Genomic DNA, 12,997 nt, shown 5'->3' with positions numbered 1-12,997 from the left:
ACAGGGACATCCTGGACGAAAACCTTCTCCAGATGGCTTAGGGCCTCAGACTGGGCCGAAGGTTCACCTTCCAACAAGACAGTGACCCTAAGCACACAGCTAAAATGACAAAGGAGTGGTTTAACAACAACTCCGTGACTGTTCTTGAATGGCCCAGCCAGAGCCCTGACTTAAACCCAATTGAGCATCTCTGGAGAGACCTGAAAATGGCTGTCCACCAATGTTTACCATCCAACCTGACAGAACTGGAGAGGATCTGCAAGGAGGAATGGCAGAGGATCCCCAAATCCAGGTGTGAAAAAAAAGACTCATGGCTGTATTAGATCAAAAGGGTGCTTCTACTAAATACTGAGCAAAGGGTCTGAATACTTAGGACCATGAGATATTTAAGTTTTTCTTTTTTAATAAATGTGCAAAAATGTCAACAATTCTGTGTTTTTCTGTCAATATGGGGTGCTGTGTGTACATTAATGAGGAAAATAACTTAAATGATTTTAGCAAATGGCTGCAATATAACAAAGAGTGAAAAATTTAAGGGGGTCTGAATACTTTCCGTACCCACTGTATGTGTGAGTGTGTGTGTGTGTGTGTGTGTGTGTGTGTGTGTGTGTGTGTGTATATATATATATATATATATATATATATATATATATATATATATATATATATACTAGATTATATATATACTAGATTATATATAGACTGCATATTGATAGAGTAGATTTAACAGTATAAAAATAATAAATTGTAAAGAATTCCAAAGAGAAACAATGTGTATATAGACCAATATAACCCAGATAAGATAACAATTATGTGTATTTTCATTCATCTTCAGTGTTATTATTAAATACTTGTTTTTATGCAATAAATGTATGTGCTGCTCCTCTAAGGACAGGCATGCTTAACAGTACCAAGTACAAGTTCCAGTAACAGAATGAAATTTCAAACAAGAACCATCCATGGAAAACAAGAATAGTACAAAAAGAGTATAAATGCAGGACCCCCCCCCCCCACACACACACACTCACACACTGGAAAACTCCTTAATATTACCATGAGCACAATGCTCTGTCACACAGTCTCGTACAGAATAATTTCTCTCACATCATCACAGATTTTCTCTTGTTTCGCCCCAGGCTCAGTTCTGGTGACCCATCGTGCGTGATCTCTGTGTCTCCCACCACCATTTGTTTTACAGATTCGTTCTTCCATCTGTTATACAACTAGCCTTATAAGCGCACCCTCTTTTCACCCTGCATGCTTGTTCTGTTTGTTTTATATGCATATTTTTGGATGACCTAGAAACAATGGTAGGGATCAGTGCTTTAGCTGTCATTATGAAATCACTGAGGCCTACTTTGTTTGTGTGTGTATGTAGAACTGGCGACTGTTGATTTAATGCTTTAGATATGCAAACGTATATGCATATAAACGGTTTGTGGTTTTCAGTGTATGGGGATTTACATGGCTACTTTATACATTTATGTGCAGAACTAAATCTGATGAGGCATTCCTTTTAGGAAATTTTTTCGTGTGCCTGGAATTTCTGTTCAAAAACGTCTGTTCATATACAGGCAGTTATGCAAATTATTATAGACTTAATTGTAATCTAAATCACTGTAATTGTATGATTGTTTTTTTCTGACTATTTTTAGTTATAATCATCTTGTATGAGACATGCATACAGTAGTACTTTTCAAAAACTGCATCATGCATAAATAACGGCATCATGTTTTAATATAATTAGTAATACATTTTTTGATTCAGCAGCATGGACTGGACTTGATAAGATCTTCTTTCAGTCTCTGAGGACACTTAACGTACAACAGTTAGTTTGCCAATGTTTGCAAAGTTCATGACACAAAATCTTTAAAAAATGTATTCATGAGTTTTTGAGACCTTTTGGATTTTCAGCTTCCTTTTAGCTTTAATTCATTTGCAAACTTTTAGTTTTAGTAGGCATATCATGTAACTATAACCTTGGTGTGTATGTATGAAAGCTTCTGTGGCTGAATCAGTTAGTTTGATCAAAACAAACCCAAATAGAAACTAATAGGAAGTGAATTGAACTGGACCTCTAAATCACTGTAATAACAGCCTCACATGTGAATACGGCATGTGCTAGAAAAACCTCATTCCTGTTGAAGAGGCTTTCGATCCTGAGCCACACTCTCATGATGGAATGGAGCACCTTTAATTTGCTTTGTAATTGTATTCCTAAGTATGTGTGTATGTATGTGAGCTTCAGATCAATAAGCTGTTATTAGACTGTGAAGCTGAGACCCTGGTCGCTTCGGGTCGATGTTGACTTGTAAGCAGATTTCAGATTCAGACTGCCGCACTGCCTTTGAGTAGATAAAGCATGACATAATGCAAGGATATAAGAAAAGAATACAGCAAAAAAATAATAAAGGTCATCTTTTTTCTTTTCATTTTCTTTTTAAGTAAATTAATTATGTTTTGATAAATCTTCATTAGCTTCATATAAATATACTGCACTATAAACATTGTGCTAGTGTATTAGTACATGTTCAGTTATGTTCTCCTGCAGTTAGGGTTTTCTAGGTTGTTGCTATGTGTTGCAAAGACATACTCTACACTTCTTAAAATAGCACATTTCTTAATATAGCAAACTATGTGATATTCTCCATGTAGTGAATAGTGAAGAGTAAATGCACCATCGCATTTAGACACAGTATATGCATGAATGCTTTAAATGCCTCTTGTCTTTTATGTTCTCTCATGCATGTTTTGAGATGTTGTGATGGACATGAGCAGAGACGAAATTTCCAGCTTTCCATCCTCTCTTTCCTCACTGACAGTTACTCTTTTAAAATAGCCAGATCACTTGCCAAATAACAGTGTAGATGGTCAAGATTTGAAAACCAAAATGTACTGTATGAACAAAGCATACAATATTCTGATACCTAAAGATAGCTTTTTGGAGTGTTTTTTTTTTCATTAATAACAAAAATATATGGTGATAGTGAGTGTAGTACCACTAATTACATGTATTTTTTTTCTCTCATTTTTTCAGTTAAAATCCCAACCAGAAGGACCTACATTGACCCAGAAACCTGTGAAGATTTGCTCCAGGCTGTTCATGCCTTTGCCAAAGAGCTGGACATCTCTAGCATCAAGATCGAGAGGATAGTCCATACAGGTACCAGACATCAAAACCCCCTTACTTTTCCCACTATCCTATTAATATTCCTTCAAATTGATTTTATTTTTGTGACAGTTTTATAGTTTTTCAATGCTGAGTGTTAAGATCTATGAAAGCTCATATCAGAAATGAAGGTTTTATTGTCATTTACTGACTTTAATGACTTTATTGTCTTCTTTGGAAGACAACGTTTACAAATTAAATTTTTTTTCCATAAAAAATCCAAAGAATGAGGACAGGAGCTTTCAAGATTCGAAAAGAAGCAAAAGAGCAATTGGAGTATAATAAATGTGGTCCATTTCTCATTTAAGTCGATATTTACAACATCAGGTTGAGTAGATTTTTTTTCAAGTCTCTCTTGTTGTATCCAAACCCATTTGACTCATATTATGAAATTTAAAAAATTCTTTATTCTCTAAAAAAAAATTATAGTAATTGTTTATTACTGTCCATAAAATTGCAATGAATGAGGACAGCTTTCAAGTTTCAAAACAGGAATCAAAAGCACCATAAAAGTATCTTAAAAGTGGTTCATATGTCATTTAAGCTCTTATTCATGACATGATGTCAGATTTCAGACTTTTTTTTTTTTTTAAATGAATAGCAATTTTCTTATTTATGCTATATTATGAGACACAATCAACATCAAGTGATCACTTTCCTTCTTTAGGAGACTTTGGGGAGGTGTGTCGAGGTTGCCTGAAGCTTCCCAGCAAACGTGAGTTGCCTGTGGCCATAAAGACCCTTCGTGCAGGCTGCTCGGAAAAACAGAGACGCTCATTCCTCAGCGAGGCAGGAATTCTGGGACAGTTCGATCATGCCAACATTGTGCGTCTGGAGGGAGTCATCACCAGAGGTCAGTAGACACAAATAGATAAGAAAAGAGAGATGCATTGGACATCCCTTTGTAGAAAATGAAAGCTGTAGGGCGACTGGGACGATTCCTCACAGAATAGGGAAAGACCAAGAATGAGAGGAATTAGGGATTTGGTGGCCCTCACCTGAAAGAGATTCAGGAGGCAGAATAGATGGTATGTCCCTCCATTGAAAAAGAAAGTAGGAGGGATGAGCCAGCTGTCCCACTGCAGTAATGGAAAAGAGAATGATAAGCCATTGATTGGACGGTTTACTGGGAAGTGGACCCCTGAATAAATGGGCCGCTCCTCAAAAGCACAAGAACTGAAAGGGAGGGAAAGGTCGATACTTGCAGGATGGATGATCAACAGAGGTAAAAAGATCAAAGACAATGAGGAGCTGTAGATGTTATCACCTCCAGGAAGGACAGAACGAGGAGAATCGAGCTTAAATGAAACTGGTAACTCTCAGTCAACAAGCGTGATGGAAAGAAACTTGGCTCGGGGTGGAGATGTACAGAGAGAGAAGAACAGATCCATCGTTAGATTGATCGATGTGATGTTCCTGGAGATAAAACGTCTAGATGGATTTGCCTAGTGTGTTCTTGCCGAAAGGGATGAGGGATGATGAAGGTGTTTTGGAGTCAGGGAAGACCAGAGGGGAAGCTAGATTTGCTTTTAAAGAACTAGCAGTACTGATATTAGTTTGGGGCTTTGTGTATTAGCACTGAAGGAATTATTAACGTTTGTGACTTAACATTGATTTTACATGTAGAGAATGATAGTTATTTTGCCATCAATACCATTGCATTTATCATTCCATCTAATATTTAACCAATCACGAATTCCAGTAGTAGGCATATGCAAATGTGATGCTGAAGCCAACGAGTGAAATGTCGCTCAGCTGTGAACTCATCATAGGTTAGTCGCAATGGCAATGCACCGCCCTTAGAGTTTATCTGAGGATATGTGAGATGAATTCAACAGATCCACACGCACCTGCAGCGCTTCTGTGAATGGCGGAAACAGAAAAACTAACCCCTATAGGCTTAGCCTACATAAAGAGGAATATAGGCATATACACTAAATATATTTCACTTAAATCATAGTGACAGATTAACGAAACGAAAGAAAAAATGTGCTACATTACGGTTCATTGTGACACGTTCCAAAGTTTTCGGAAAGGAAAACGAAACAGCAGAGAGTAGTTTTCTTTATTTTGCAAAAGCTTTACAGTTTTAATTATTTTGCAAAAGCTTGACAGCTTTGAATAATGTCTTGCTTCTGTATAACCAACCAGCTTTGGTATGACCATCGTGCCGACACAACATCATTTTGCTATATTGAAGCCTGTTCATTATCAAAATAATAATATAAACAAATAAATAGTTACACTGCTCCGTTCAGCGTGACCGCGCCTCACTGTGCTGATAAAGCCAATGTGAATAATGATGTTTTATGTCGATGAAAGTACAAATGTATAATAAATCATATTTTAGCATCCAGATACATCACGAACATGGAAACATTTGGATTCGTGCCGAATGAGAGAGGTAGGCATCAGCTTCACCGTAAATTAATTTGTTTTTGGATTGACGTTTTTATAGTTTTTTTTAGAGGATTTGTTTTGGAGAGAAACTAATAACTGTTTTTATAATGTTTGTTAACATTTTGCTTTAGACTAAAGGCATTTTAGCCTTCATTATTTCGGAAAGTAATAGGGCTAATAAAATGCGACGTGAACCGCGACTTAAGGTTTCTTTTTTTTTTTCATCTCAAAACACAATGTTAGGCTATAGAAGTGTTTCTTTTCTTTTCTTGTTTTTTTTTTGGTTTTTTACAAAGCAGCAAACATTTTTTAAGTATCTTAAAAATACTTTGATGTCTTTAAAGTGTTGATGATTATTATTATTTTATTTTTATTTTTTTAGTAGCTAGCCTACATTTGGCCAAAATCTAGAAAAGATGCTTTGCTTTGACTAACCGCAGCGGGTAATTGACTAACGTTAGACCTCTATTTTTTCCTTTTCTTTTTGAGTAAAGAAAACGCTGTACTTTATTATTATTATATTATTTTTATTGCATGGAGTGAAATTTTAGGTTAAAATTAATGTTCTATAACTTTAAATAAGATCTAACGGTAATATCGCGAGAACAGAGACCCGCGCAAGAATTAGTCTGTGCGCAGTTGTGAGAGGTAGAGAGTGTAATCAGATGTGGCTAATTCCTGATGTTCACCTCTTCATGTTTAATAAATCAAGTGTTATGATCTGCCGAGCACCTTGTCAGTGTCCTCCTGCCAACAAAGCCAAGAACCCACGATTTAGCGCGCGATAAAGAACTGTAAAGCCTGCATATAGAAACAATGCACGTTACATTATTATGAGGAAAATTATAGGCAAAGAATATTGTTTTAAAAAAAAATTATTAACCGTTTTTTCTTCCACCAGAACCGGTTTCGGAACGGTAATAATATCAGAGGAACGCAGGAACAGAAATGTTAAAATATTGATTCTGCTCGGAGTGAACCGATTGAATTTTTTTTCCCGTTTTCAAGCCCTGCTCTTAAGTCTACTTCTAAAGTGGAAATTTCGTTTTCAGTGACAACTTTCCTATTTTTATCAGACCCAAAAAATTATACGTGCGGTATTGATACTGTACCTTTAAAACTACACTGCTGATCAAAGGTTTGGGATCAAGATTTTTGCTCACCAAGGCTGCATTTTTTTGTTCAAAAATACAGGATAACAATAATATAGTGAAATATTATTACAACTAAAAATAACTGCTTTTTATGTGAATAGATTTGAAAATATTTTTAGCAGCCATTTCTCCAGTCTCCAGTGTCACACGAACCTTTAGAGATTATTCTAATATGCAGATTCTTTGATGAATAGAAATTTTACAGAAAGAACAGCCTTTATTTGAAATGTAAATTTTTTTTAACATTATAAATGTCTTTACTGTTATTTTTTCCCCTAAAACCTTTGAACGGTAGTGTACTGCGTAGTAATTCAACCATTTTTGCCACTTAGGTGTTCATAAATGATCTGACTCTGGGTGCTCTGATGAGCTTTGAATTATGAAAGGCAGTACATAAAACTCTCTTATTTGAATAAAGTAAGAGAAAATCTCCATTTAAATGTTCAGCTATTTACATTTAAATTGTGATTCGTTAACAAAGCATAATTGGTTCTTCTTTGAATTGTTGTTTTAAATGAAGAGTATGAGACCATTTATTCAGTGATATTTTGGAAAGAAGAATGAATTGGGATTTTGGGATTGAATTAGCAGTTGAAGTGTGCAGTGAGCGCAACAGCAGATGTTCACGTTGAAATAATTGGTGGCCAAATCACAGCAAGCCCCCTTAATGACTCTAATCTTTCTCCCTGACTTCTCCTCCTCCACCTGCAAATCTCTGTTTTCCTCCTGAAAGCTACACACCCTCTTCTTCACCCACCTGTCAGACCTCCACAGCTCAGGTGGGAAGGACCCTGAGAGCCCAGAAGGGGGCATTCTGATTGGGGTTGGTCAGGCATGTCTGCTCCTCCCCACAGGAGGTGTGATGGAGCTGGGGACGGTAGATTGACCAGACTGATAGCGCAGCCTCCTGTTCATTGGGCTGGTCATTGAATTCTGCAGATTGTTGGTGTCGGTGTATGTGATTGAGGGATCTGTCTCTCTCTCTTTCCACCTCTCTTCCTTGCTCTCTCTTTTGCTCTAACACCTGGGGATTTACCGCTACCCACCTCCCTAATGGAGCGTACTTCCCTCGTCTTTCTTTGGGCTGCGTTCTATCACTCACTGTCTAGAGCTCACTGGAAATACAGACATGACAGATATTATTACACAGTGCTGTTGAATACTTTATTCTGATTAGTCAGTTGCAGTTTCTTATCTAAAACTATCTATCATATTTTCTCTCATTCTACTGTTCTATCTATCTACAGTGACTTGCTGCCTGCATGTAATCTCTTACATAAGACTCACACTTTTATGAAAACGAGTTGTTTGTGGCCCTTGGACAACCCCACCTCGTCGTCTTTCCCCGCTGATGCATTAAACAAACACATGATCCAATTTTTTCCTTATATGTGTGTTTTTTTTTGCTGCAGGCAACACTATGATGATTGTGGTGGAGAGCATGGCCAACGGAGCCCTGGACTCTTTCCTGCGGGTAAGAGAACATATATTTTTTTGTGTCTGTTTCATCTGCTGACTATAATATTCTGAGTCATCAGATGCAAAATGCTGAGATAGTACTGTAAATGGTATATATGAAATATTTATGTTGCGTTACAAAACCTGCAGATGTGATTTGTTGATAAAAAGAGGAAATGAGAGGAAAAAGCCAATTGAGGTGTTTCATCTCGTCTCAGAGTCAGATTAAGTTCAATTCTTGAAAGTAAGGGATATGATAGTTATTTGTTCCAAGTTTTCATAAAAATTTAATGGTTATATTCTAAACTGTTGTTTTCCTCCCTTTTTCCTTTCCATTTTCCAATTCCAATTCCCTTTAATTTTTTTCTTGTTTAAAAATTGTTCCTTTCCTTTTACTTGCTTAAATTTTCCATTTTTATTTCCCTTTTCCTTCTTTATATTTTTATTCCATTTTTTCCTTTACCCTTTTCTTTTCCACTGCAATGCCTTTTTATTCTTTATCTTTCCTTTTTCCTTTCCTTTTTTTCCCTATCTCTCTACTTCAATGTCCTTTCTTGTCCTCTTGTCCACCTTTTTGCCATTCCTTCCTTTCTGTCTCTCTTTTTCTCCCTCTTTTTTCTGCACAGAAACACGAAGGACAGTTGACCGTTCTTCAGCTGGTGGATTTGCTGAGCGGTGTGGCGTCTGGGATGAAGTATCTGACAGAGATGGGTTTTATCCATCGCCGACTGGCCGCTCACAAAGTCCTGATGAACAGCAGCCTGGTCTGCAAAGTGTCAGGCTTCAGACCTCTTCAGGACGACAAGATAGAGGCGGTCTACAGCACACTAGTGAGTATTTTACCATAATGCAGCACAGCACTCTCAAACACTTTTGAATGATTTCGAAGAGCCAGTGGTAGTCAGCATTTCTCTAAAAGTCAAAGCACAGCTCTTATCTACCTTAGTTTATCAAACTTTCATGAATTTTTTTTTTCTTTCTTGCAATATTTTTATATTAACACTGAAGTCAGGATACAGTACGGTCTTTCACCTACACAATACACTCACACCATGATACCACTTTTTTGTTTCCCAAGAATGTGTTCCTGAATCAACATTTAATCAACATATTTTCTTCTTTCCTGTCCCATCTTTTTCCTTTTTTGTTTATTTTTTATATTTTGCTAGTTTTCCTCTCTTATGTGCTTTCTTATGCAATATGCAATGTCCTTCTTCAATGTCAAGTTTTTCTTTCTTTTCCTTGTTTTATTTTTACATTGTTGCACTAGAAATCTGTCAAACTGATTTGTGCCATTTCTGCGCCTGTAATATGTTTGTTTCAACAACAGAAAAATTGAGTTTATTTTAAGTCCGAAATCACAGTCACTGTTGTAGCTTGTTTCTCTGGGCTGTTAATTGAAAGGTTGTAGGTTCAGTTCATGAAGCCTTGAGCAAGTCACTTAACCTCAGGTTGCTTCAGTGGAGATTGTCTCTGTAATTAGTGTACTGTAAATCAGATAAAACCTTCTTCTCAATGACCGCTTACTAATTAATTAGTAGTAGTAACCAATAAGACAGAGTACATTTATGTCAATTTATTAAACATAATAGGGTCTGTCTTTCTTTCAGCACGGAGGGAAGAGTTTGGTGTTGTGGACGGCCCCAGAAGCCATTCAGTACCATCGTTACAGCTCAGCTTCTGATGTGTGGAGCTTCGGTATCGTCATGTGGGAAGTCATGTCCTTCGGGGAGAGACCGTATTGGGACATGGGCAACCAAGACGTACGTCTGTCCCTTTATATTTCTTCTAATATATCACTGCCTGCTCAGTTCTGCATCTCTTTTCTTCTGGTGTTTCTTTCTCAGACCTTTCCTCTCTGTATCGCATGCTCTCTCTTTTGTGCGGCTGCTTTTCCTCCTTCTTTAAATCTCCCCAAAAATCCTTTTACGTTTGTTTGTAATTTTAAATTCTTTTACTCCCTCCCTCCCTCTCTCTTTTTCCTGCCTCTCTCTGTTGGTAGAATGGGATTTTCCTGTGTGAAGTGAGGAGTTATGCATTTGTATAAAAATTTAAAAGTAGCTAAAGCGAGGGGCCTTTAAAGACCCCAGATAAAGAGTGTATGTGTGTGTGCACTTTGACTTCAAGTCCACTTCAGCTCCGTGACCAATCAGACTCAGAAGTCACGCGGCGTGTGGCCTCCTTTTCACGCCGGCAGAAAAGATTCTCATAGTCTCTGAAATAAACCCCGGCTGAAGGACATCACACTTTTTGGACCCCAGTAGTAATGTAGTCTCTAAAAATTTTGTTTTTGTTTTTAATTTCTTTCCATCTGTAGCAAGTCTTTAGAAATACAATAGAATTCCAGTCTTGGATGCATTTTAAAAAACAGACTGGAATGAAAAGGATGTTATAGTATTGACACACATTTTGTATTGGTCCATGCATAGTCTTTATTTAATTTAGTTTTTATGTGATGGGATATGGCTGTAAGGCCAAATCTGTTTTTCTTCTATGTATATGACAGTAAACACACTATTACATCATTATGAATTAAAGAACCTCATCATGTAAAGCTCTCAGCAAACGATGCCATCTTTTGCTACAAATGGTGAAATGCTAAATGATTTTCATGTTTATGACTAAATTAATGATTGCTGGCGAATGGCATTAATGCATCTTTCATGTTATTTATTTGGTTTAAATATTGTCTGTGTTGTCATAAGTGACTTTTAAGTAGTACTTTTATAAAAAAAAATATTATAGTATAGGATTGTAGAAGATCATAGAAGAATGCCAGTCAAAGGCATAGGGTCCAAAAGCTATTCACACTTAAAATCTGTTTTAAAACTGGAAATTAACTGGAAATCTTTAAATAAATAAATGTTAAAATGTAAGTTTCTGCATTATTTATTGGTCATTAATCAGTATATTACATTACTCCAAAGAGTCGATATTCTACAATGTTTTTGTGTATAAATGTGTGTATGTTTACATTACAGGTAATAAAAGCTATAGAGGATGGGTTCCGGTTACCTGCTCCCGTGAACTGCCCACCGTCTCTACACCAGCTCATGTTGGATTGCTGGCAGAAGGAGAGGACAGAGAGACCCACCTTCACCCAGATCCACAGCGCTCTCAGCAAGACCATGAGGAGCCCGGACAACATCGGGTCCTCCACCCTGGGACGCAGGTACTGTAAAGCTTCTCAAGGTTCCCATCTCCTTGCAAATCATCCCATTTCCACTTTTCCAGAAAGTGTTCGTTTTCACTCTGAAGATGGAGCTCTCTTTCTGTTTGACCAGGACCCTGGGCTCATCTGTATCACTAGCAGAACGAACGCTTCCCTCCTTCCCTTCATTTAGTTCAGTTGGAGAGTGGTTAGAAGCTGTAGACATGGGCCGCTACAAAGACAACTTCACTGCTGCTGGATACTGTTACCTGGAGTCAGTGGCTCGCATGACCATTCAGTAAGTGACATCGAAATCCTAAATAACGCTTTTTTTCTCTTCTTCAGTTTGTGTGTAACTTGCTCCGTTGTTTTTGCAGGGATGTGCTGAGTCTCGGCATCACCTCTCTGGAGCACCAGAAACAGATCCTGTCCGCCATACAGACTCTCAGAGCGCAGGTTATCCAGATGCACGGCCGTGGAGTGCAAGTCTGACAGACCCACAGCAGTGTGCTGGCTTACCGAGGAAAGACATATGGATGTCTGTTCTCATAATTACCCAGCAGGCCATTCAACGGTCTAGAGGTGATAACCAAGACACTGCAAATGGTGGTTTTCTTCCTAATCTTCCATTTTTCATTCCTTTATCTTCTCTTTCGGTGAACACTGGTTCTTTTCTTCCACAAACAAGTTCTTGTTTTCTGAGGGGGACAATATCACGAGCAAGATGATTCCTCTAGAATATCCTGCGTGCTGAGTTTAACCTGCTTTTCTTCCGCTGTTCGTCAATGACATGAGCTTTGTCCCTTTTAGTAGGACTTTAGGTGGTCGATGCCCTCCGTCACTGTCCCTGGAGAAGGGCAGTTTGACCGACTCTGACCGATCTAAGAGCAATCCAAAGGGCGACTTGTATTTTCTTTTTCCAAGCAGAAGAACTCATGCTTTGTAGCCACTGATCCTCCTATAAAGTGGACTAAACCGAGAGCATGTCGTCTATTTGCTCCTCAGACTAGAAGAGCATCTCGGCGTATCTTCAGGACATAAGTTGAGTACTGATGTAAGGATTATTAAATAATATGTAAATCCCTTTCTCTGTATGTATTCTTGATTTGGTTACTGTCTACTTTTTTTCTTTTTGCTTTCTTTCCTCCACACTTTAAACTAATTTCAGAATTTCTGAGTTTAAATTAGTATTGTCGGACATCTGTACTCATAATGTTTTTCTTGGGACAATGTTTGCACTGCAGCGTCCATGACTTACAGAAACTTGTACCATATTTATTAGATGATTTATTTATCCGTTTACAGACACTTACTGGATTTTGAATGCAGTCTGAATCTGGATGTTTCATCAAAATGCTCTTCGATTTTGTTTAATTAAATTTTTTCCTGCACTTTCAGAGTGAGTGAGTGAGTGAGTGGATGTGACAGGGATGTATACACGCATATACATTCACACACTTACAGATTTCAACGCACTCCACAATAGCAGGTGTCTGATACTCTCGGACATGTTTAGTACTTGATGTTTGCGTTTTGTACAACAGAAGAGGTTGTTCTTAAACGAGAATGTTCTGAATGGTCAAGTGTTATTGAATTTAGACTACTGTGTGATGTGAGCGTGTGAACAAGACTTGGTTGGACTTGGATGTGTTTAAGCAGTATTGA

The 12,997-nt window shown here is 37.6% G+C and overlaps 1 protein-coding gene across 3 annotated transcripts in view; it reads left to right on the top strand.

Annotated features, from left to right (window-relative positions):
- The window catches only part of LOC132145288 (ephrin type-A receptor 7-like), a 144,150-nt gene extending 131,153 nt beyond the window's left edge, over positions 1-12,997 (top strand). For 2 of the 3 annotated variants that reach the window (XM_059556180.1, XM_059556179.1), the window contains 8 exons: positions 3,038-3,163; positions 3,837-4,022; positions 8,136-8,197; positions 8,808-9,011; positions 9,792-9,944; positions 11,163-11,353; positions 11,466-11,630; positions 11,710-12,997. In XM_059556180.1, coding sequence (XP_059412163.1) covers positions 3,038-3,163; positions 3,837-4,022; positions 8,136-8,197; positions 8,808-9,011; positions 9,792-9,944; positions 11,163-11,353; positions 11,466-11,630; positions 11,710-11,824 — 1,202 coding nt within the window. In that variant the 3' untranslated portion in view covers positions 11,825-12,997. The remainder of the gene's footprint in view (positions 1-3,037; positions 3,164-3,836; positions 4,023-8,135; positions 8,198-8,807; positions 9,012-9,791; positions 9,945-11,162; positions 11,354-11,465; positions 11,631-11,709) is intronic. The other variant, XR_009434454.1, reaches the window with a different exon arrangement.

The sequence above is a fragment of the Carassius carassius genome, chromosome 8 (genome assembly GCF_963082965.1).
Source record: "Carassius carassius chromosome 8, fCarCar2.1, whole genome shotgun sequence".
NCBI classification, from domain to species: domain Eukaryota; kingdom Metazoa; phylum Chordata; class Actinopteri; order Cypriniformes; family Cyprinidae; genus Carassius; species Carassius carassius.
This window is presented reverse-complemented; position numbering and strand designations above follow the sequence as displayed.